The sequence below is a fragment of the Antechinus flavipes genome, chromosome 2 (genome assembly GCF_016432865.1).
Source record: "Antechinus flavipes isolate AdamAnt ecotype Samford, QLD, Australia chromosome 2, AdamAnt_v2, whole genome shotgun sequence".
NCBI lineage: Eukaryota > Metazoa > Chordata > Mammalia > Dasyuromorphia > Dasyuridae > Antechinus > Antechinus flavipes.
Genome location: NC_067399.1, coordinates 552,017,112 through 552,043,696, shown reverse-complemented (window position 1 = coordinate 552,043,696; position 26,585 = coordinate 552,017,112). Strand labels below are relative to the sequence as shown.

The following is a 26,585-nucleotide window of genomic DNA, read 5'->3' as shown; positions in this document are numbered from 1 at the left end:
GTGAACCGTGGGGAGGATGGAAGGAGGGAGAGAGAATCCAGGATATAGGGATGGGGAAAGCAAAGATTCCAAATGGAGGATTGTATGTCATTCCTGGCATAGGGAGGATCTGTAGCAAAGGCAAAGGATGTTGGAAGTGTAGGTGGAGCTTGGGACAGAGTAATCAAATTGACTGGATCATGGCTTTAGATTCAGGTGAGGCTAAACTTATAAAATTGATTGTAAGGGCTCTGAAAATATCACATGATTCTAGCAAAAGGTAATTTTTTGGTAATGTTGTCAATAACCTTTAGAAACCACTGATCTTGAAGAGATGCCAGTATAAAAATCATTATGGATGGCATAATATGCTTCATGAATTATCTGATGTGATCTTCACAACAACTCTGTAAAAGGACTAATCCAGTTTTAGTCCTCATTTCACAGATGAGAACACTGAGGCACAAGGGATTAAGTAATTTGCCAAAGACCTCAAGGGCTATTATGTGGAGAGTAGGAATTCAACCTCTGTCTTCTGATTCCAAATCTAACCTCTCTTGTTTAAAACATGAATCATACTTATTTTGTCCAGAGACCGGGACTGGAATGCAAATAGAGAACTTATTCAACTAGAGATTAATAGAGAATCTGTTTTTAATGAGACTATCTATGAAGATTAGGAGCTTTGGGCATATGCCCCTGATTATTGACTCATATACTCTTCTGTGACAGAAAAAAAAAAATGAACATGAATGGGCTATTGGGTTTGCTTTTTATTACTCATTTTTAACATATTTCAAGTTAAACTCATTACTGTGTCCAAAATAATAAAATATTAGTACCAACAAATATATGTTAAAGCTGTGTCTACAAAGCCAAAATGAAGAGGAAAATTAGGCCTATTTTCGGAAAAAAAGTTAATTAGATCTTTGATCAATGGCCATCCAAGAGCTGTAATATTCAATTTCAAATTTCCCTGACTGATTACAAGATTTCTCCCATCTCTATTTCAGTTTGTCCACATGTGCGAGAATTGTGAATGAATGAAATGCATTTATTGAGTGTTTACTATGTGCCAAGCACTATGCTAAGCGATGAGATAGAGAGATACAAAACCAAATAATCTTTTTCAGCAGCTGGCTTACTTTCTAGTAGGGGTAAGGGTGAGGTAGGTGGGTAATGTCAGCAAAGAAGGTTTTGGAAAACCACAAGGACTGGAGGGCAAGTGAAGCCATAAAGCCATTGATTATCACAGCTTTTCGAGAAGCACTGGTAGTATTGTGTGATTATTGTTTCCATCTCTTTAGGTGGAAAGTGGAGCCCAGAATAATAAAAACTATAGCAATCATTTTTCTTCCACTGTAGGTGTAAAGTGCAATGAAGTGAGAGGGTAGAAATTGGAATGGGATTTGAAACATGGTTTGAATTTGGGGATACCACTATACACATATGTATGATATTATATAGCCAATATTATTAATTATATATATATGTATAGTATAGTATGTGCCTATATAATACACATATGCATGGTTGGTTTTTGTTTTTCATGCTCAAAGAAGACCAAAATAGCATCAGGGTATATGTGTCCAACAGTTCTATGGCTCATGCTTGCACTGGGTCTGCATAATGGAAGATGCTTTCCAACTTTCCCAATCCCCAGTGGAATAAAGCAGAGCCGTGGGCTTGCTCCCATGCTTTTTAATATGATCTATTTTTTAGCAATGTTGCTAGACACCTTCAAGGAGGACAAAAATGGCATTAAAGTCAGCTACTACATTGATGGTAAATTATTTAACTTGAAACGGCTCAAGCCGAGACTAAAATGGAGGGGAAAGTGGTGGGTTACATTTTGTTCACAGATGGTTATGTACCCATTGCAGCTTCTCTGGCTGAAATACAGCAAGCAAGGATTGATTTTCTGCTGCTTGTGCTAATTTTGATCTGACAAACAATACCAAGAAAAGAGAGGTTCTTCAACATCCAGCACTGTGCTATCCATATGTGAAACCATCAGCTACAGCAAATGGAAAAATTATGAATGCTGTGAATAAGTTCGCTTTCCTTGGCGATATACTTTTTAGGCATGTATATAGATAGTGAGGCAGCCAGCTCCCATATCTGAGAGTGTCATGAGTTCGGATTCCATCTTTAGCATGGTTACGTAGAAAAATCTTGAGGAAGAGACTCAAATTCATTAGTAAAGTATGGGACTGAATTTGAATCCCTAAGAATTCCTCTAACTCCAGTTCCAAATTCCAAAAGTTACTGGGAGGGTAGAACCAGGGTAGTCTGGTTTTTTTTATTCATTTCCCTTTTCCCATGACTAACACAATGCTGTGCTCATAGTAGATGCTCAATAAATTCTTGCTGAGATAATTCCATTTCTTACTTAGCAAAATTGTAATATTCTTGCCTTTGCAGAAATGTTTAAAGGTTGGATAATATTTTTGAATACTAAGACCATTAGATCCATGCTGATCCTGAGTGAAGCCTGGATTCTCTTCTAATTTCCTTTTTTCTGTGTTTTATAGATTGATCAAAAGCAGTTTGACAAAATTCTGGACCTGATAGAGAGTGGAAAGAAAGAAGGTGCTAAATTGGAATGTGGGGGCTCAGCCATGGAAGATAGGGGGCTATTCATAAAACCCACAGTGTTTTCAGAAGTTACAGACAACATGCGAATTGCCAAAGAAGAGGTAGGTTATCATGAATGTTGTTAATAGGAAAACAGGAATAGTGTTCTGTCGGCTCGGTGGGCTTGGAGATTTGGATCTATCAAATAGCACAGAACTTGGGAACATGTTCCTTGAGTCCAAGGAACCTCAACATTTTGCTTCCTCTTAGTTACAAAAGTAAATTTTGAATAGTGCTTCTCCTTTCTGTCATCTAAAACATGTTTCAGAAGGATCATGATTTTAGTACTAAAAGGGTACTAAGTAAGAAGCTTCTTATTTTATAGATTATGCCTGGAATTGTAGTGACTTGGCCAAGATCACACAGCTAGTAAGTAACAGAACTAGAGTTTAATCTTAACTCCTCTTATTTCAAATCTAATCCTACTATACCACATTGCCAACTCAGTTTGGGGCCATCTTATTTTATTGACATTTGACAGATTTGTGTTTCCCAAGAGATGCTTTTCTACAAAAAAAGGAGAAAGTAGACTACAATAATCTGTTACTAATTCAACAATTTCAAACACTACATAAATCACTTTCTCTGCCAATTAACCTTTTCAGCAATAAAACTTCACATAGAATTGACATTATTTCTGGCTAGGATGGAAGGAGGATTAGATGAGGAGGTTAAAATTCCACCACCACATCCTTCCACCCTTTATATCCTAGTTTTTGAATCTTTTGTTTATTTCCAAAGGAAACTCCTTAGTTAAGTTTAAAACCTTTTTCATGTAATTTTAGAATCTGTAAGGCTTAGTTTTATGGAAAATAAAATTACTTTTCCCTTCGTCATGACTAAAACCGAATTATTTTTTATTTTTATAATCCATTTTTAAAATGTCGGTACCCAAGTAAATATTTTTAAACATTTTATAGCATTATGTAAATTTGCATTTAATGTTTCTTTACAAACTGCACCCAGCTTTCATTTTTATAATACTGTTTATGAAATTAATGGACCCAAATTCTCATACTGGAGTATCTTATTCCTGAATAATGCTAGCCAACCAGATTATGAATTTTTCTTCATTGAGAAATCACTTTTTTTACTGTGAAGAACATCTGATACAGTAATATTTGTTACTGTTTTGTATGAAATGTTTTGTTTTTGGCAAACCATAATGCTTTGATTTTTAATAAACTAAACTTGAATGAGTAAATACTGGTACTTCTAAAAGAAAACTTCAGGTATGTAAAGTCCAGAATGAAGTTTAAAACCATAGGTGAGCCCTTCTTTTTCCTTCTCCTATTTCTGAAAGTTAATCAGAATAAATTCAACATAAAAGGAATTATACCTGGGGCAGCTAGGTGGTGCAGTGGATACTTACTGAAGTAAGGAGGACCTGAGTTCAAATTTGATCTCAGACACTTAACACTTCCTAGCTCTGTGACTCCAGGCAAGTCATTTAACCCCAATTGCCTCAGCAAAAAAAAAAAAAAAAAAGAAAGAAAGAAAAGAAAGAAAAAAGGAAATATATCCTCCCCCACCAATTTTTTAAAAAAACCTATTAATTCTTTTGAAAAATACTTGGCTTGCTATTCATCCTCTACTGATACTCACTCATTCATCAATATGGCAAGTGTTTTGATTTCATATCAGTGAAAATTTTCTTTAAGTTTCATTGGCTTTTTACATAAATATCAGTGAAGAAGACTGATATTAACATTTCTTAAAATGAAAGCTATACCTATTAAATGAAAGTCCCTACAATTAGAAAACATTTAATCCTGGGAACTCCCTGTTTTTTACATGATGGAAGTGATCCTGACAACAAAAAATAGGTGATTGCTTTGGATTTTGACAAGACAAAGACCCTGTAATCAGCCAGCACACAATACTGCTTTCCCTTCTCCCTAACCAAATTCCTATAAGGAATGTTTATTCAATGAATGCATCCCTTGTAAAACTCTTATTGAAGTTTTCCCTTCTGGTCATCATTTTGAAATGATGGAAAGGCAAGAGAACCTCCCAAAGATGTAAATCTAACACTGTTTTTCTAATATCAAGCAAGATGGCATCTGGTTACCATGGGCCAGGTTTGCATCCCTGTAACAATTTCTATAGAGTTTATGTAGGATGAGAATCTGGCCCCATATGATTAGACCCCAGGATGTTTTGCCTTTTTTTTTTAATGTGTCCATTGGGAAACATAAAAGAGTAAATTACTGCCAAAGGCTTTCTGGCAGCAAAATTTTATAGACTTTAGTCTTGAAATTTTTATGGGTTACTTACTGTACACTGATGGCATACAACTCAACTTTTTAACTGTCCTGTGACATGCAGTTTCTAAGGAACCTGGGAAAGTATTTCCTCAGCCTAGACATAATGTTAAGTCTAAAAATAGATTTGGACATTGAGTCCAGTAATGAGTTTCCTTCAAAAGCCACCTTTTAAATTCTCAACTTTAGATTTATGGCACTGTTTTTCTTTTTTCTTTTTTCCCTTTGCTCACACTCCATTTTGGTAAAAAAAAAAAAAAAAATTGCCATGCCCTTTTCAATGCTTACCAGAACCTGCTAAGAACAGGAAGTCCTTTTTTGCTTTGAAGATCCTCCATTTGTGAAAAATGTGACATTCTATGGGTTGCAGGGCATAATCATAGAATTGTATCTACCCCAGTTCCTTAACAACATTACATAAAAAGTTCCAATATCTTCAGTGTTAGTGTATACTTAGTAGTTGTTCCATGCAATATTTCCAGGCTTTTCCATGCTCAGAAGCTCAGGAAAGGATTTTACTTAAACTTTCACCATTTAAAAAAATTTCAATATTCTCTGATTTCTATAAAGTCAAATTGCTTTAAAAAAAAGTCCTTGAGATGTTGTATTCTATAATTCCTAAAATTATGTGAAACCACAAAGAAAAGGTAATAACAGAGTCAGAATTTAAACCCAGAACCACTAGTTTGAAGTTGAGTTTTCTGTCCAGGTCGTTCCACAGTCCAAGTTACTGCTGATCATTTTACCTATTTAGACGACATCATTTAAGTGAGAAAATTCTTTCCGAGGTCATGGGGTTTCAGTCTTGTCCCTTCCTGCCATTCTTCTACTTCATTTCAGATCTTTGGACCAGTACAGCCAATAATGAAGTTCAAAAATATAGAAGAAGTTATAAAAAGAGCAAATAGTATTGAGTATGGACTCACTGCAGCTGTATTCACAAAAAATCTTGATAAAGCATTGAAACTGGCTTCTGCGTTAGAGTCTGGAACAGTCTGGTAAGTATGCAGTATGTTGTTTTTCCCAAACTTTGGAATGCCTGAAGAGACTCCCTTCTTCCTAACTTAAATGTTTTCAGAAGCCTATCAATATTTGAATCAAAATAGGCTGCAATGCAATAATGAACGCTAGGTGTCAGGTTTTTTGGTTTTTTTTTAATCCTTTCTAGTTCAAGGGAGTCTGATGACTATATGTGTGTGTGTGTGTGTTTGTGTGAATACATATATGTGTGGGTGTATATGTGTGTGTGTGTGTATTTTTATCTGCTCAGCAATTGTCTTCTTCCTTTCCTCCTGATTTCATTTGCCTTTTTTCTTCCCTGACTCACTTTCTCTTATTCCTCACTTTTCCTTTGTTCATAAATTTGTACTCTAAGAATTTCTATCCCCCTATGAGCACACAAATGAATCGATGTAACTATTTGTGAGTTCAGTTGTTCCTGGATTAATTCAATCAAAGATGTATTTTGACTAAATGAAGTAAATGAGAGCTACCATCTTTATTTACTTTAAGAAGAATAATAAAAATATCACCCATTGAAAACAGGGTCAACATCTAATTATGATGTATGGAATAGCAAATAATGAAACCACATTTTTAAGTGTAAAAAGAGAAATTCAAATTTTCCCTTTTTCTATTTTTCTCCCTCCTTTCCTCTCCTTCCATCATTACTTACAATCGTCACTAACTGGGAACCATATGCTTGAACTACTTAGCTCATCATAAAAGGGTGAGAAAAGAAAACAGGAGATTAAAAGTTAGTAAACGCTATAGGTGGACTTTATTAAATACCAATGTCTGTTCTCTATGTAATTATATTTTTAAAATTCTTTCAATAGGATCAACTGTTACAATGCCATCTATGCACAGGCTCCATTTGGTGGCTTCAAAATGTCAGGAAATGGCAGAGAACTGTAAGTTTTATTAATAATATTAATTTTAATGATATATTTTATACTTATATTGCATTTTATAGTTTCCAAAGTATTTCAGTATATACTGAAATATATATTATCTCAGTCCTTACACCTACACTGTGAATTAGGGTTAAGTATTAGTATTCTATTTTGTAAATATGGAAGCAGAGGCCCAAGTTTTCACAGCTAGTAAATAGCAAAAGAAGACTTCAACTCAGCTCTTTCAACTGTCTAGTGCTCTGTTTAGTACCACATACTGTCACTACTATCTCATTAAGCCCCCAAGTGTGCAACCACAAAATGAACCAGATTTTCAAGAACCATAATAGTTTGCTTAAGCTCCACTTTAATTATCCAACCTCTTTCATTGCTGCAACTTAAACTGTTAATGGTATTCAGTCTGGTGATCTTCTTGTTCCTTATATGCATCATGCTCATTTCTATGTCTGGGGCTTCAATAATCCTATTTTCTGTTCTCCAGTCCCACTTGAAATACCCTACTCATGGCAAGGCTGTAATGTGCAATCTGCTAAATGATTCATTTTTGGTGAAAAACTCTCAAATTTCATCCTTCATTTCCTTTGGAACCCCAAAGTGTATACTCTCTAGTCTTATTTTGTAAGTTTGATATATTTGTAAGTTTGAATATTCTCAGGAACTACTACTCTTTGGAACCAGTACTGTCAGAAGACAATTTAAGAATAAGTCTTTTCCTGATTCCATGTATTTCTCAGTGAAAACCAAGCCAAAAATTGTCATTCAACTTGTTCATCTTCTCCTTTTAAATCTTTTAAACAAATCTTTCACTTCACCATCATCAAGGGATTCATTAGTTATTTATTAAGAATCATTGGCTCATTCTATAGATCTGTGGGTATTATATATGTGTGGGTATATGTAGCATATATTGTATACATACGTGTGTATACATACATATATAAGATATCAATGGTGTGTCTTTTCTATTTTTATATTTTGGTTTGCTTTGTTTTTTATAATCCTTTGTAAAATGGAACTCAAACATTTTTGGTCTTAGTTTTTTATTTTATATCTGTTGTGTTTATGGATTTCCATCTTTTTTGCATTTGCCTTTTTTAAGGGATCCTCAGCATACATTTTTCCTGTGGATTACTTTTGCAAGACTCTCCTTTAGGTGTCCTTCAATATTTATATTTTGTCTTAACTACATTTCCCAACACTGAATAACCTATTTTTGAGTTTCCTTTCTCCAATCAAGATGTAAAATTTAATTATGTTGTCAGCTCTTGCCTCATGAGGAAGGTTCTTTTCAATAGATAGGATTAAGTCAGTACTTTAGATCACTTCATAGATTTAGAGCTGAAAGGAAACTTAAAGGTCATCTGGCCCCACTCTCTAATTTTAAAGTTGAGGAAACTAAAACCTCAAGATGCTAAATGACTTTTCTAATTCATACATGTAATAAGTCTAAGGTAGGATTTTGAACCTGCTTCTTCTAACTCCACAGCTTTCTATCCTATAGCCATAAGACATTGAATTATCTGCTCTGGATGGCAGTACTTCTATATTACACAAAAATCCCAGCTCCATTTCTCCTTCCAATGAGACTCTCTGAAGTCCAGGTTTATGTAAATAAATTTACCTACTATCACTATCTGCCCTAACTTTCTCAGCCTCATCAGCACTTCCCCTACCCCCCTCTATAGTGCGGGGTAAATGAAATAAACTAAGCTAAACTAAGTAAACTAAGTTGCTTAGCTTAAGTAAGTTCACTTTAGCTTAGTTTACTTTTGTATAGATTTTAGAATGGACAAAACTGTTTAAATTATCTTTTGACCTTCACAAGAATCCAGTGACACAGAAAATGTAACTATAGTTATCCCCATCTTGTGAGAAAATAGAGGGTTATAAGTACAAATACATTCAAATAATAAGTAGTAGAGTTTAGACTAAATCTTGGGAGTTCTCACTTAAAACTGACTTCTTTCCATTATACCATATTGCCTCCCCCACTTGATATGTACAATAGGAAGGATTGTTTTCTATCTGTAATTCTGAAGGAGGTGGTAGAAATGAATCATATGCAATGTCCTCATGGCAGAAAATGATCTGAGCCAATGATTTGAGCAAGAGCCCGGACAAAGGTCCAATTTCTATTGGTTCTAGGTGAGACTGGCTTCTACCGTAGTCAGAGCAGGGGAGGAGGGTTCCAACAGAAAAGGCTAAGGCTGTGCATCCATTTATAATCCACCATCTGGATGAGGCTGTCACAGATGACAAAGATGCCTGGGGATAATTTGTGGAATGAGAAATAAGTGCCAGTGGATTCTTCATGCATTCCTTTATGGAGATTTTGTGAAAATGTTGTTTTTGAGTCATTTCAATCTTGTTCAGCTCTTCATGACCCTATTTCTTGTTTTCTTGGCAAAGATACTGGAGTGGTTTGCCATTTTCTTCTCCAGTTCATTTTACAGATAAGGAAACTGAGGCAAACAGTGACTTGCCTAAGTCACATAGTTAGGAAGTGTCTGAGACTGGATTTGAACTCAGGAATTTGAGACTTTTTGATTCAATTTCAGTGCTCTATCCACTTGAGCCACTTAAAATAATTTTTCTTAAGGGAAAAAAAAAAAGCATCACCTTAACTTATACAGTATTCTCTAAAACTATATAGCTAAGCAGCTGCTGTCATATAGTGGTAAAGGAAATTTCTTCAGTAGCACTCTCTAAACCACTGGTACCATATAGAAAAGGGGGCCTCTCTCAAGATCCTTGAGATCTGTTAAGTTAGAAAACCATGTGTTAACATTAACTATGTTTTGTTGTATTTTTATTTATCTTGTTAAATATTTCCCAATTACATTTTAATCTTGTTGGTGTAACATATTTGATGTCTCTACTCTAAATCAAAAAAAAAAAATCATACATCTCGCAATACTCTTTTATCTAGATATTTACAGATGATTTGTTTTTTTAAAGATTGTGAGCTGACTGAGGGTGGAAACAGTGTTTTATTCATTTTTTTTTTTTTTTTTTTGCCTCTACCCAGGCATCTAGCATAGGGTTTTGTATATAGTAGACATAGAGGTTTTCAGAGATTTGGGCTCCTTTCCCTAGTTTTAGATTGGGTGGAGAGGAGTGGCAGGCATTTGTTTTAGTGAATGGCCCCATAAAAATCTGCTTCCACAGCAGCTCAGACTTGCCTGAGGCACTCAGAAATGAAGCAGCTTGTCCATCCAAGATTCCACATCAGAACTTCCTGATTTCAAAGTTAGGTCTTTATCCACTACGCTCATCTGTTTCTCTGTTTAGGATTCAGGGGTTTAAAAAAATTAAGATGCTGCTCCTTTAATATTCTTTTTACTTTATGTTTTTTGATTTTTTCCTTCTGCAATAGCGATTTCATCTGTATAATGAATATTGTATTTTTTGACTTCTCAATGGATGCAGGAAGGGATGGACATAGGGAGAAAATGTGAAATTGAAAATTAAAATCAACCCCCCAAATCATGCCATTGCTTTAAATAAAACAGATTTTTGGGGTTTTGTTGTTGATTTTGGGGGACTTGGGGGAGGTTTAAAGGGAGAAAAATTTCTCTGACCACTAAATACCCCAATTATTTTTAGTGATTTCTGGCTACAACTCTCTCTCTTGCCTTCAGAAACTCCAACCACCATACATTCTTTTCCTGTCTTCTCTGAAGGACTTTAAACTGCCCTTTAAGAGTGATTTGAACAAACCAAGTATACCAGGCCCAGCTAATTCTTTCTAGGACCTTTTACTCAGAGTAGATGTGTCCTCCTTTTGCCACATAAATTCTGAATATTTTGAAGTCCTCATTGCAACTAAGACATGGGTTAAACTATTCTGCCCAAGTGTTCTCACCTGTCTAGTTTCTTTCTCTCTCTCTTTCTTTTTTTTGATTAATACATTCAAACACTTATTTTATTACTGTGATCATAGATGGAGACTTTTAAAATGAATAACAGCCTAGCCTAATAGTTTTTTTAAACATTATTTAAAGTTTTGAATTCTAAATTCTCTCTCCCTCTTTCCTTCCCTTCACCCTTCATTAAGATAATAAATAAGTAATCAGATATAAATTATAGATCTGCAATCATATAAAACATTTCCATAGTCATATAAAAGAAAAAAGTAAGAAAGAAAGTGAAAAAATATCATGCTTCAGTTTGAATTCAAACAATATCAGTTCTTTCTCTGGAGGCAGATAGTATGCTTCATCATTAGTCCTCTAGAATTTTCTTAGATCATTGTATTGCTGAGAATAGCTAAATCATTCAGTTTCTTAATCTGCTTTCTCATGATCTTTTCCTCACAGTCAAATAGCATGAATTCAGAGTGACTTGGCAGAGTTTTATGGACAAAACACTACAATAAACAAATGTATATCATATATATGTATACATACATATAACATGTGTCATATGTAATATATATTGCATAAGGAATCTAGAAATTTTTTAATTTCTTTTTTTTTAATTTTGTTTTCTAATTATTACAGAGGTGAATATGCTCTGACGGAATACACAGAAGTGAAAACGGTTACTATTAAACTCAATGAGAAGGACCATTGAATGGAAGAGATCTTCCTTAAGCATCTGACATTCTGAATGTGGCAGAGAAATTTTGTAGAACATAGCACTTCTTTAAAACAACAACAACAACAAAATTGTATTTCTTCTAGGACTTTTAAATCTACCAGATTTTGAAAGAAGTTTTCTCTCACTCATGTCCATCTTCATTCATCCAAACTCTGGAGGGCTCCATTAGCCACCTGTCAATTTTGTCATACTTTATGGTAATCAAGTTATCAATTATTTTTAGAATTTTACCCCTTTAGACCTGGTCACAGGGGACAGTGGAGAAGCTCAGGGCATTGTTTAAAAAAATGTTGTTTGACTCAGCTTGAAAAGCACTTGGCCGAAGTTTCTGTTTCTGTTAAGAGCTTGGGGAAAAAAAATAAAATAAAAAACAAACCCTATACCTAGAAAGGAGAAACTCTATAATTTATAGTGATAGGTCTTGCCAAAGACCTCCTGTATCCAGGTTCCAATAAAGACCAGCCCACCTGAACTCTATGGTTCATCCTAGTCTTGATATTAAGTACAACTGGACATGGTCATTTAGCTGAAGGTTGGGTAAAAAACACACAAGTTGAATGACATTAATTAATGTAAATTTTAACTCTCCTTTGATTTGAAAACTACAATCCTGTGTCAGGTTCCTTCATAAAAGGGTATTGATATCATGAAAGGATAGGATGAATGGTGATTAATTTGACAGTCAGTTATCTTCATTCATAATATGGTATGCATTCATTACTTGGTGTAAAACTGATATGTATGTCCCCAAAATATCACTCACTCAGTAGCTCCAAAAACATACATACAACCTATATATCCTGGGAAGCACTTTCTTTTTTGGAGGAAAAAAAGAGACTTTTGCACTGCATTTACTAGAAAAATTTCCTTTATCTTATAAAGTCTTGCAGCTTGGTATATGTTTAACTTTGAAGATAGTATGGGAGACTCACAGCAGTTTCACTGAAAGTCCTATATATCTATCCTTAGGATAGTAGAGTGGAAATATTAATCAATCAACATTTATTAAGTGCCTACTATGTGCTGGGTATTGTGCTATATAAGCTCTGGGAAACAACCAATTAATAAGTAATTATTATGCACTTCCTATGTGCCAGGCACTGTGCCAAGCACGAGGCATTAACAAACTATTTAAAGTAAAAATTCTTTCCTCCCAAAACTGTAGTTCTGCAGCAGGTAGCTCTGTGGTAATCCCTAAGATCTTCTTTTGCTCTCCTCTCTGGAGCACTGATTATAAATAACAGATCCTGTTTGTTGTTTGTTTTAAGTAGTAACAATCCAGCAAAATAGGTAGCATAACTATCATTACCCCCATTTTTCAGGTAAGGGAACTGAAGTTCTCCAAGTTTCAATGACTTGTCCACAATTACACAGCTAGATGGGAGTTTGAACTCAAACCCAGATTTTTCAACTGTAAGTCCCAAAGCTCTTCCCACTAGACCGAGCTGTTTACTGATCCATCTTGCTTAGTTAGACTTATATAATACTGTTTCTTAACAGAAACAGAAACTTATATAAAACTGGATTGGTATCACCTAACTTTACTTTTAGAAATCTGCTACTCGAATTGATTTCTAATTGATTCAGTAAATGACAATTTGGACTGAGTGGAGGCAAAAGGTTTCCTACTGTATCTGAGTGGTTAAGGAGTATTACTTTTTTTATAAAGTTGTGAATTTTTCTTTCCTTTTTATATAACAAAAAATCAAAATGTTCTATAATTCCTAATTTGGGAATGCTATCAATTTTCCTATTTGGCACTGAAATATCAAAGCTTATTTTAAAAAAAAATTCTTAAGGCATACTTTTAGTATCACTTAACTGGTATTGTTTTTTTCCCTTGATGTGAAAAAAAACAAAACACGATGCTTATAGTTGAGATTAGGAGAGAGGTATAGCATAATAAAGTGAAATTCCAAAAATAAAAACCAACATGAGTATACAGAGCATCATGTATATGATATAGAATTGCTATCTTTTTAGAAAATAATGCCATATGTAATTTACTATTTTTCCCTATCAGTTAAGATTCAACATATTGTCTTATTATTTTGTTAAATCAGGGTTTGACTTTACACACTGAACTTTCTGAATTTTATTTTATATAACTTAGACACTAACTTTAAAAATAATCCCTCAGAGGGTTCCTCTTCTTTTATTGCACAGTTATGCTTTTCATATGAAATGCTACTTAAATCGTTTAAATATTTATAATTAGTATACAGTTAATTACCATATTTTTATAGCTGAAAGTACTTGGAAATGGTATGTTTAAACTTCTTGTATATACTGTATTTAGAAATGAAAATCTATGTAAGATTAGGTTTTCAATCCTTTAAAGATTTACTTTTCTGTGGTGTGGTTAAAAAAAAAACCCACTATAATCCTGTGAATTTTAATTCCATGGCAGATTAAATTTAAAGCAATGCAACAATACTTTTAAAACAGAATAAAGTTTTGAAACAAAACAATCCTTTGTTTTCCTTATTAATAAAAACTCAAACCCATTGTATGTGGATGCTCTTTCTCCTTTTACCTAGATCTGGTGGACAAATGAAGTACTTTAATCCAAATTTTAAAATCCCATTTGCTGGTTTGAGAGACTAAAATTTACATTTGCACAGATTTATAGCCTTAGGATAAGTTATAACTGTCAAAATGAGATTTGCTACTTCTTTATCTGAATCCCTGTATCTTGATTTTTTTTCAACTTTAAATCTGATTTTGAAATCTTAGCAAATATTTAATAGTTAAGAGTTGAAAGTGAAAATTGGAATAATAGCATCAGTGGGGTTAAGTAGCAATGAATATTTTTAATGTTAATCTAATATCTTGAATTTGAAATTTTAAATACAGCTCTTACATTTCAGCAAAATGCTAGTTTAAAAGAGAAACAGGGACACACACACAGAATGTTTGTCACCATTTCTTAGATTTTGGAGTTTGAAGGGACATGAGAAGTCAATTCTTTCCTTTTAGAGATGAGACATTGAAGATGGGAAAAGTAACTTGATCTGAAATTTACTATCCCAGCATCTTATTCACTGTGCCACAGAAGCCGAACAGGGAGTAGTTTTGCCTTGTTCAAGAATTAAGTGTTAGAAATTGTTAGATTTTTTTTCTCCCAAGTGTTAGGTAAAGAGAAGTTTATTAAGAAAACAAATTTCAGAATTCTTTTGAATATATGTGTTAAATTGAATGCTATGATTTCACTAACTCTAAACAGAACAGTTGTAGTTACCAATGCCCTCCTGTTTTGCTATAAGGTTTTTGTCCCCCTAGTCATTTCAAGGTCATTCTCATCCACCCCCAGCCTACCCCACCCTCCAAAAAGAGAAAAAAGAACTGAAGTTTTAACCTGGCCCAATCTTATTCCATCCCCTTACATGCACTTCCTAAAGAAGTCACTAGATGGCATATGATGGAGTTGTTACAAGGGGAATATTAAGAAGGAAGTAATGAATAAGAAATCATAACGGCTGCACTGTGGGGTGGACTTATTTGCTATCTTTGTACTTTCTTTCTCTAACCCCAAAAGACAAACATCACATCGGGACATTACTGGGAAGTAGTAACACTATGCCCCTTTGCTATTATAAGGGTCTGTGTTGAGTGGCTTTCCAATTGTGAAAAGAGTTTTGCACTAATTTGACTGCAATCTTGTCAAGTCTCCAATTATAGCTCTGTCTGACAGGGCGAGGCTTCCGAGCTGAAGTTCAGTCTGTCTGTAGGCCCAGAAAAGAGTTAAGTAATAACAGTCCAGGACATGGGGATGAGAGAAACTTATGAACCATGCAAATAAGTGTCGCCATAATAGTTCACAGTTAAAAGACTTAGGAAATATTTTCCTAAGGTCAGTCTCATGAAATAGTATCCTTGAAGCTTGTAATTATTAATAGAGCCATTTTACAGAAGAGGAAATACATAAAGGTTAAATTACTTTAACCTTTAAGCCCTATAGGGGCAGATAAGGTATAGTAGAAAGAAAATCCTAGTCTAAAAGTTAAAAAGATAGGAATTCAAATTCAAACACAGTAGCTGTGTGACTATGGGAAAATCACTTAATCTGCTTTGGTTTACTTAACTATAAAATGGGAATAATAACAATTGTTTCAGATCAAATATCTGTAAGGGGGTTTAGCATAGTTCCTGTCACAGCAGGAATATGATAAATGCTCCTTTCCCTTCCTTTCCCTTCTTTGGAGTGAATGGTTTCATTAAAGGTTAGGTCTCTTACTACAAGCCCAGAGCCTGCCACTAAGAGCTAATAGTCACAGATCACCCAAAGGAATTAAGACATTTTGAAGGCTTTAGTGGTCCAGTCTGGCTGGAGCATAGAGTAATAATGGAAGAGGAAGTCATCTAAGTTTGGAAAGAAAAAAGTAGCCAAGAGTCAGATTGGGGATAGGACCTTACTTGACAAATCCGATTTTCACATTAGTTTCTGCTTCACTGGACAAAGAATATGGACAAGGGGTGGCTGCAAAGTATATCTATACAGATACATAATACTTATAGTAAAAGGATGAGTCAGGTTTGCATAGTAGTTAAAGCATTGACTTCAAAGACAGAAAGGCTTCAAATCCTGAGTGATAATATATTGCGGGACCTTGGAGGAGTGGGTAACCCTCCCTACGTCTCAGTTTCCACGTCTTTAAAATCGAGGAAAGAGTCGAGAGCCTCTGAATTCTGCCTGGTCCAGTTCTCAGACCACTCCTGCCTCTTCGTCCGAATTCTTCCTGTCTCACAACCCCTTTCCTCAGGCCACCGCCGAATTTCCTTCTAGGGCGAGATGTTCCAGAAGTCCCCCAACTCTACTTCCCCGCTGCCGGCCCGTCCCCTCCTGCTCATCATTTATTCTTTCCAACTTCCCTAGCGCCCCGCGCCCGCTCTTCCCTTGGGGTAGCAAACTATAGACAAAGGAAGGTCCGGCCTTGACCATGACCATGACCGTGACCGTGGTCGTGGTCGTGGCTGTAGCCCAGGCGGAACGCGCGGCCCCGGACGCAGCGCGGCAAGGGGGGGGAGGGAGAGGGAAGGAAGGAGGGGAAGGAGTGGAAGGGGGGGCTCTGTTCTGGCCCCGCCCTCCCCTGGGGACTCCCGCCCACGCCTCCTGCTTCCCTCCCTCCCCACGGAGGGAGCGGCAGTCGCCCTGAGCCCCGATTCCACCTGGCAGCGCAGGGGCCCCCCGGACCCCTCCCAGGGCATCAGGTAAGTTTCTCCTCGACCCCTCCCTTATCTTGGTTTTCTGCTTCTTCAGGACGCATTCCACGCAGTTTCCGAATGGGGTGGGGTGGCGGGGCGGGGTCCCTGGACTCCCGATGCCTGCGGGGAGGGAGAGGCCACGCCGCGGGCTGGCCTCCTCCGGTCGGCCACCTCTTTGAAGGGCGGCCCTAGCTGCCCTCCGAGCCCAGCTGGACGTGGACTGGAGTTGGACTTGGCCTGGGGCTGGGGGGTGGAGGACGGGAAGGCTGGAAGTCGCACCTTTTCCCAGGTGCTGCTCACCTTGGCCCCGGCCCGGGAGAGAGCGAGGTGCCTGCAGCGCGAGGGGGAGACTTTGAAATCCAAACTTTGTTTCTGCTGCCGGGATTTTCCTGCAGTGACTCATCCCCCTCGGAACTGCTTGCGAAGGGGACCGGGGAATCTGGAACCAGGTCGGGGTGAGGAGGGGGAAGGGATCAAGCAAGACCCAGAAAGTGAGAAGAAAATCTGAGATCTCGGATCTCCTCCCGTAGATATGCACCAACTTCCTACTCTGGGGGACAAGTCACTTCTGCTGCCCACGATATGTTCTGAACTTAAAACAGTGCCTGGCACATAATAGGCTCTAAATAAATGTTTACTGATTGACTGATTGATCTATGAGCTAAATAATATTATGCATGCGATCAGTCTTTTAAAGAATGTATATCAAGGGGAATGCATATGGGTTATTTGCCCCCAGAGACTTTTGGACCCCGATCTAAGATGCCCAGAAACAAAAGCTTCTTCTTTTTTCGTTGTTGTTATTTGTTTTTATTTTTTATTTTTATTTTTTTTATGTGTACGAGTTTTGATTTCTCTTTTCAATATCTGTCTGGAAGTGCTAAATGGGGGGTGAAAGTGTGTGAATGGGAAATCACTTCCTAGAAAAACAACAACAAAAATAAGTTATGGCACTTTTAGGATTTAAAATGGTTTTTCGGAATCTAGACTTGGGATCTAGACTTGATTTGATATACTGAATGCTCTGGTCTTACAGTAAGATCTTAAAAGGTGCAATTGTGATTAGTAGTGTTTTATGGAACACACATACACAAGCAAAGGGGCAGGGCCGTGTTAAAGAAGTAACATCTAAACCTTCCCTTTGCTTTTAGAAAAAATACTTGGCGTTATATCTTTTTTTTTTTTTTTTAAACATTTGGTTGTCAGATCCTGATGTTCGGAGAGGGAGAGCTTTTGGAGTTTAATTTTACCAAGTATGCATGTAAAACATAATAGTGTCTGGTTAATAGAAATTTATTCTGTAAAATAAACTTTCAGGTCATTCCACCTTGGTTAAACATTTTAGGAAAAGTTGAATTGTCTATACCCTAATTACTCCCTTGAGGAATGTGGGAAGATTAATGAGAATACCATTTATCTCTATGATAACCTCAGATTTTGTTTTTGCCCAAGGTTAAGAATTTCTACACTAAGTAACTGTGCCTAGAAGTTAAAGAATTGGCTTTATCAGATGAACACGGATCCCTCAGTAGGTGCCCTCTTTATCTGCCAGTCAGAATTTGAAGGCCTTGGAAAATTTTGTGCTTGGAGGGGTAGGGAATAAACATTTTTCTAACCCTGAATTTGGAAGAGGGTTATAATCCCTCTATTTTTTTTTTTTTTTTTTTGTCTCCTACCACTAGGACTCCCTTTGCACCTCTAACTAGTGGGTTTGATAAAAAATAAGAAATTTCTCTTGAATTACTGACATTTTTAAAGGCCCAATCCAGATGCTATTTCCTCCAAGTTTCCTTATCTACTCTATCCACACTTACCTCCAACTACCAGCTATTTCTCCTCAAATCTTCTTAAAACATTACCCTGAGTCTTTAGTATTATCACATTTTGCCTTGCATCAGTTAATTTGTATGAATGTATCAATTAGATAATTGATTTGAGAATTGATGTTGCCAACAAAAGTCAACACTTTGCTGCTAATATGTTGCTGATGAATTTCTCCAAATTTGGGCTAGTTTTTGCAAAAAAGACCTACTTTCTATCACTCGAGCTACCCTGTAAGTCTTTGCTGACAGGTAGAACCCTATAGAGCTTTTTATTTTTTATCCATTACAAAAACTTTCTGAACCCAGACCTTGGTCTCAATGTCTCAATGTCACAATGAGTAGGTCCTTAGGATTTTATGGTTTTATTTCTTTGGCCCTAACACACTCCTTTAAAGTAAATCCACTTCATTACAATCCTGCTTTTGTGGGAGGGATATGTGAGCTCACAAAGAGAATACTGATTGTAGTCTGAGCCTTCTGAACCATTGTAAGATGAAATGACATGGGATACAAGTACCAGGAAAGTACAAGCCTTTTTATTTTGAAAGATCTTGGAACCTTTATGCATTTTATATAGGTGGAAAAAGCTTGGAGACCACCCTTTGGCTGAAAAATGGAAAATTTCTCTATTTGCCTCTTCTAAGCTAATTTTATAATTTAGAAATTTGATCATAGCTGGGACCTATCTAAAGATGAATAAAATTTTGAAGAAACAAAGATTTTATTGCAAACTTTGTCTGAGAAGAGAAAATGCCTACTATTTGTCATCTCTAATATAAAATAATTTCCCAATTTAGAAATTTCATTATGTCAAGGACCTAAAGATAAGGAGATCCATGAAGAAGCAGAGATCAATTTGAAGGCCAATATTAAGCAAAGCTTGAGTTGCTACACCTTGTATCTTCTATTTAGCAAATAGACAAAATTGTGACTATTAAATTGCTCTGTTGACCAAATATTGGTAAAAAATTATTTTCATAGAGAAACTGAAAGCAAAAAAGGGAACAGCATGTGTTGGGGGGTTTTACCAGAAGTTAAATTTCAAGTTCACCAAAAAAAATAAAAATAAAAAGATGGGAAAACATTATACAGGTAGCAAACTTTAAAAATTTTTAGATGTTTGCCTATTTTCATGTTACTGTTACTTTCCGGTATAATTGTAAATATTTAATAGCAAGATTTTTTTTATTATTAAAGCTTTTTATTTTCAAAACAAATGCATGGATAATTTTTCAACATTGAAATCTTGTATTCCAATTTTTCCCTCCTTTTCTCCCATCCCCTCCCCTAGTTGGCAAGTAATCTATGTTAAATCCAATATATGTATACATATTTATACAGTTATCTTGCTGCACAAGAAAAATCAAATCAAAAAAGGCAAAAAATGAAAAAGAAAACAAAATGCAAGCAAATAATAACAAAAAAGAGTGCAAATGCTATGTTGTGATCCACCCTCAGTTCCCACAGTCTTCTCTCTGGGTGCAGATGTCTCTTCATCACAAGACCATTGGAACTGACCTGAATCATCTCATTGTTGAAAAGAGCCACATCCATCAGAATTGATTATCATATAAGCTTGTTGTTGCTTGTTGTTGTGTGTACAATGATCTCCTAGTTCTGCTCATTTCACTTAGCATCAGCTCATGTAAGTCTCTTCAGGCTGAAGGCTGTTATTTATAATAGTTTTAGTCCCATTTACATCTCTCCCCCAAACCCAACTCCCATGAGATTTTTTTTTTTAAGATTTGTTTTTGTAGAGTTAATACCTCTTGGTTAAATCTTTGCAGGACCTACAACCTCTCCCCACCTCTTTCCACCCTACTGCAATTGCTCCCCTCCATAAACTCACACACACACACACACACACACACACAAACACACACACACACACACACACACACACACACACACACACACACACATACCCCTTAAGCTCCAGCATGTTAGATAGCTAACATCTCTGTTGCATATTTATATATTGCCTCTTCATTCTGAAATACTGCCAAAATCCTTGACTAGTCATGGGCTGGGGGAGGGCGTGGGGGGGGAGGGGGGGAGGGAATGCTCTAAATCATTATTGATCAGAGATATGTAAATAAAAACATCTATGAAATACTACCTTATACGGCAGAGTGATTAATGTGACACATACACACACACACAAAAGGAAAATACTGGATGTTAGAGGGAGGAGAGAAAAATGGGACACTAATACATTGTTGGTGGAGTTGTGAGTGGATGCAATTATTCTGGAAAGCAGTTTGGAATTTTGGCCAAAGGGCTATAAAACTGTGATTCTCTTTAATCCCCTAACACCATTGCTAATTCTATATCCTAAAGATATATTAAAAAGGGGGGAAATATAAAAATATTTATAGCAGCTCTTTTGTGGCAGCTAAGAATTGGAAATCAAAGGGATACTCATCAGTTGGTTAAACAAACTGTAGTATATGGTTATAATGAAATATTGTGTTATAAGAAGTGATAAGCAATATGATTTCTTTTTATTTTTTATTTTTATTATAGCTTTTTATTGACAAAACATAGGCATTTTCAACATTGATCCTTGCAAAACTTCTGTTCTAACTTTTCCCTTCCTTCCTTCCACCTCCTCCCCTAGATGGCAGGCTGTCCCACACATGTTAAACATGTGAAAGTATGTATTAAATACAATATATGTATACATATTTATATAGTTATCTTGTTGCACAAGAAAAATCAGATGTAGAAAGAAGGTAAAAATAACGTGGGCAGAAAAACAAAACTGCAAGCAAACAACAACATGTTATGGGCCAGAACGCTGACACAAGGATTCTTCCAGGGTGCTAAGTGGAATTGATGAGACAATGGTTATCTAGTTAGCATGGTGCTTAATAGTTCTCCAAGTTCAGTATGATTGATTTAATCTTACAACAAATAATGGTTTCCTAGTGATATAATGACTGGTTTATACTCAGTGTAGAGCGTAGAAGCTGGGACAAACTCAGCCTCGGACTCAGAGCCAGATTCATTCACTTCAGCTCACAGCACCTTGGTGACTGGCCTCCTGCACTTCCCACACTGAGACCAAGGCCTATCTCAAAAGCTCTCTAAAAAGCTGGCCTGGGCCCCAGGCAAGGAAACAAGATTGTGAAGGAGATAATAAAGGATTTGGATTTTAACACCTGGCTCTTCTTGTGGTGATTACTCAACTGAAATGAAAGCTGCTCCCAAGACCTCCAGAAAACCAAACAGGAACACTACAACAACAGAAAGTTCAAATGCTATATTGTGGTCCACACTCATTTCCCAGAGTTCTTTCTTTGGGTGTAGCTGCTTCTGTTCATTACAAGTCAGTTGAAACTGGTTTGATTCATCTCATTGTTGAAGAGGGCCACGTCCATCTGAATTGATCATCATATAGTATTGTTGTTGAAGTATATGGTGATCTCCTGGTCCTGCTCATTTCACTCAGCATCAGTTCCTTTCCAGGCCTCTCTGAAATCATCCTGCTGGTCATTTCTTACAGAACAATAATATTCCATAACATTCATACACCATAATTACTCAGCCATTCTCCAATTGATGGGCATCCATTCATTTTCCAGCTTCTAGCCACTACAAACAGGGCTGCCACAAACATTTTGGCACATACAGGTCCCTTTCCCTTCTTTAGTATCTCTTTGGGGTATAAGCCCAGGAGAAACATTGCTGGATCAAAGGGTATGCACAGTTTGATAACTTCTTGAGTATAGTTCCAAATAAGCAGCATGATTTCAAAAGAACCTGGAAAGACATGAACTGATAAATAATGAAGTGAACAAAACCAGGAGAACATTGTACAGAGTAACATATATATTTTGGTGAAGAACTGTGAATAACTTAGCTTTTCTCAGTAATATAATAATCCAAAACAATCCCAAAGGACTAATGATGAAACCTATCTTCTGCTAGAGAAAGAATTGATATTGGTTGAATACAAACTGAAGGATGCTATTTTTCACTTTCATTTTTTTTATTCAATTCTTCTTGTGATCAGTGATTAATAAGGAAATGTTTTACATAATTGCTCATGTATAGGCTATTAAAAATTTTAAAAAATACTGCCAAATCATACTTACCATATCTATAAATTTTGTTCAGATTGTGCCCTTCCAAACAACACATTGTATTCTTTAAGGGGTTTAAGGAATGCAGTGCAAGATCATATTCATAATATGAGCTGAGTGCTTATGGTTATTTAATTTTCAGTGCTTATAAGTACTGTCATGAAGTCTGTTGGACAAACTTTCATAGCTGTGTATTTAATAATTGTTAAAGACACAGTATACTAGGTATAATGCAGAATTAGTATCAGTTGATTATTAAGCCTTTATTAAAATCTGTGATATGAAAGAAAAACAATTTTTTTAAAGCAAAACCATATAATTCATTGGTAGAAAGCAATAGGTATTCATATAAAATAAATACAAGTGAGAGTGTATAAAGAGAGAGGAAAGAAAAGCACCCATGACTCAGAGATACAGCCATAATTAAGAATCATGAAATAACATTAAGTCAGTTAAGAAGTTCAAAAATAATTAGACAAGTAGGTGAAGTACTAAGAAAAAATAGTACAAGGAAAACTCATAAAAAAGGGAATATTCCAGATGAGAAGATAATCAATCATGGCAAGTGATTTAGAAGAATCAGGAAGGATATATATTGAAAAAAGACCATCAGTTTAACAGTTAAAAGATCATTAATAATGTTGGAGAAAGATAAGTTCAGAAGCCAAATCTGGGAAGGTTATAAATCAATCAAGCAATAAATATTTATTAAGTATTATTATGTCCTAGGCACTGAATATGCTGAAGATAAAAAAGAGACAAAAGTCCTTGCTCTCAAGGAGTTTATAATTTACTTGGTGAGTGAAAAAGGAAGAGATCTTGAAGAGCCACAGACTTTAGTGCCTCTTTGTAGGTGCAGGGAAAGGACTGGTACATTGGAAAAGACTGAAAGTTAGAAAAGAAGATAGTGCTGAAGTAGATGTGATGGCATGGGATCAAGAAAGGTTATCTTTGGCAAGGGAAACCATCTCTTCACTAGAGATAAATAGGTATAGAGTTCTGGGACTATACTTTCATTAATTATAGGGAACTCTACTCACCAATACTAGCTCCTTTGTAAATTTTGGTGAGTTTTCAGGAGCACTGAAAAGTTAAATAATTTGCCTCCATTCTCCCCAGAGTTATTTGAACCCTGATTTTCCTGGTTCCAGGTACAACTTTTTATTCTTTATTGGCATATGTTGTAAATAAATATAATTCCCATTTTTAAGAGTTTAAATTTTAAGGCAACCTGTTAATTAGAAAAGGTCAGAAGGGGCAGCTAGATAGGCGAAGTGCATAGAGCACTAGCTCTGAAATCAGGAGGGTCTGAGTTCAAATGTGGTCTCAGACACTTAACACGTCATAATTGTGTGACCCTGGGCAAGTTCCTTAACTCAAATTGCCTTAGCAAAAAAACGAAAAGAAAAGAAAAAGAAACCTCTAAACCCTGTGCTTATAAATTTATTTTCTTATTTTATATTTTTATTATCTTTATTATTTTTATATTATAATCACATAATATAAATATTTATATATAAACATGGTGTATAAATAATATATAAATAACACATATTAGTAGTAGTATATCTTTATAATTTCTTAAATTATAAAATTTATTTCTTTAATTAAATTATTTTTATTTTTTGCTGAGGCCATTGGGGTTAACTGACTTGTCTAGGGTCTCACTGATAGGAAGTGTTAAGTGTTTGAAGCCAGATTTGGACTCAGGTCCTCCTGACTTCAGGACCAGTACTCTATCCACTGCACCATCTAACTAACCCTATTTTATTTTCAAATAATTTTTTTTTCATACCTCCTCCATCCTTATTAAATGAAGTGGAGGAGGAAGGGAACAAGTATTTACTTAAAATCCTACTCTTTGCCAGTCACTGTGCTTAAATGATTTACAAATATTGTCTCATTTAATGTATTAAAAAAGTAAGAAAAGCTCTGTTAAAAGTCAAAAAAATCCCTACATTGACCATGACCAAAAAAAACCCAAAAAACAGTATACACTGTGTTTATCACCTTTATCAGGAAATGGGTGGTATATTTTACTTTTTTTTTAATAACTTTTTATTGACAGAACACATGCTAGGGTAATTTTTTTACAACATTATCCCTTGCACTCACTTCTGTTCTGATTTTTCTCCTCCCTCCCTTCACCCCCTCCCCCAGATGGCAAGCAGTCCTATGCATGTTAAATAGGTTACAGTATGTCCTAGATACAATGTATGGGTGCAGAACCGAACAGTTCTCTTGTTGCATAGGGAGAATTGGATGCAGAAGGTATAAATAAATGGGTGGTATATTTTACCAAGAATCCTCTGGATTTGTGGTAGGTCATGGTGTTGATCAAAATTTACATACTTTCTTTGTATGCACATTATATACATACTGGATGATAACTTTGTTGATTGAGATGTTTGAGGGAAACTGCTTGTTTTCAACCAATTCATGGGGGCTTAGATGGAGTAGGTAGAAATGAAGGTCATCGGAGGAAAGAAGGGGGCCATGTAAAGAAATAAATATTTTAAAGAATTATAAGAATTGAGAAAGATACAATCATTTTAAAACTTCTTTTTCTCCCCATCCAATAAAGCAAACAAGATTTCTTCTCAACTACAATGACGTCTTGCTTCCATACTGAATCCTGTCCTCCAAATTGTGCAGATGGTGATCATTGACTGGGCTGCTTCAGAAGCTGGATTACCAGAGTTTCACAACTGCAACCCAGAATGTACTGGTGTGTGGGTACTGAGGCATCTGCTGCAGGCCACGAGCACATCATGGACCAAGGCCAGCAGGGTAAGTCTTTTTGATTTAGTACAGTTTAAAAACAGGCTTACCTATAAAGTCAGCAATCTGAGCAACATAAAATAATGACTCATTTATGTAATTTCTTTAGTGTTTTTAAAGTGGGTTTATTTCCAACTATCTTGTGAAACAGAGATTAAATACTATTACGTCACTATTTTGCAAATGAAAAAATTGAGATCCACGTTCAATGGATTGTCATTTGTTCAAAGACCTGTATCTATTAAGTATAGGAGCCAGGATTCTCATTACAAAACTACTATTTTATATTATATCATGGTTTGATTTGACTTTTTTTTCTTTTAAAATTAATGAAAGTAAGATCAAAAATTATTTTTCATCATAAAAGTATGCTTTGGTAAAATTCCTACTAACGACATAGGAATATATGACCTAATATTCAAATGTCAGCTCCTCTATAAACCTAATTATAAAAAGTGGAAAATCTGTCCCATAGTGAATTGTCCCAAAGTTTTAAACATTCATATTTTTAAAAGTTTGCTTATTGTAAATCTTTCTTCATTAGTGAAAGTCAATGATGTGGTATTGGAACAGAATGAAACTGAAATACAAAATTTTATGTTTAATGCTTTTAACACTTTTAAAGTAAGTTTTCACAGATCTCATTTTTCTTTCCCATATAATGACCCTTTGATATAGAGAGGAAAAAGGATTATTATCCTTTGACACTTAACTCCCTTCTCAAGCAGTTAATTAATTGGTCAGTCCTGTTGGTCCAGAAGGAAGAAAAGGTTTCAACACTTAAGTTGCTCTTCCACTAAGGAACCACATGCTGGAAAAGACCCAACCACACAACCCTGCCTCCCCACACACACACATATACATACATACGCACTTTCTCTTACTTAAAGAATTGCACATAAATGGGGCTGTAGAGGAATAAACAATCTTTATCACCATTAACTCCATCTCACCTCCTCCATCAACGCTCCCACTCCTACCACGAAGGAAGTTAATGTCAGGGATTGACGTTATTGAAAACTGTCTCATTTCTGTTTAGTACTAAAATGTTTTGTTGTGTCTGTGATGTAGTTATAGTTGGGTGTTGCTAATGACCTATTATTCATAGTTCTGAGGCTTTCCAAAAGAGGTGAAAGAATGAAAATGACCAAAAACTCAAAGAGCAATAGAAAAATTATTTAAACTATAATTATATATTATATTTTATAACATACTGATAATTACTAATGATATTATATATTATATTATAGAATGGAAAGATGATTTAAATAGACTGTGAAATATTAAGTT

General features: G+C 35.6%; 2 protein-coding genes across 5 annotated transcripts in view; both read left to right on the top strand.

Annotated features, from left to right (window-relative positions):
* Positions 1-13,869, top strand: part of ALDH1A3 (aldehyde dehydrogenase 1 family member A3) — a 49,365-nt gene extending 35,496 nt beyond the window's left edge. The window contains exons 10-13 of the mRNA XM_051980983.1: positions 2,514-2,678; positions 5,721-5,878; positions 6,719-6,793; positions 11,299-13,869. Coding sequence (XP_051836943.1) covers positions 2,514-2,678; positions 5,721-5,878; positions 6,719-6,793; positions 11,299-11,371 — 471 coding nt within the window. The 3' untranslated portion in view covers positions 11,372-13,869. The remainder of the gene's footprint in view (positions 1-2,513; positions 2,679-5,720; positions 5,879-6,718; positions 6,794-11,298) is intronic.
* Positions 13,870-16,509: 2,640 nt separating this feature from the next.
* LRRK1 (leucine rich repeat kinase 1) overlaps positions 16,510-26,585 on the top strand; it is a 149,682-nt gene continuing 139,606 nt past the window's right edge. For all 4 annotated transcript variants that reach the window (XM_051980980.1, XM_051980982.1, XM_051980979.1 and 1 more), the window contains exons 1-2: positions 16,510-16,609; positions 25,099-25,304. In XM_051980980.1, the coding sequence (XP_051836940.1) occupies positions 25,235-25,304 (70 nt within the window). In that variant the 5' untranslated portion in view covers positions 16,510-16,609; positions 25,099-25,234. The remainder of the gene's footprint in view (positions 16,610-25,098; positions 25,305-26,585) is intronic.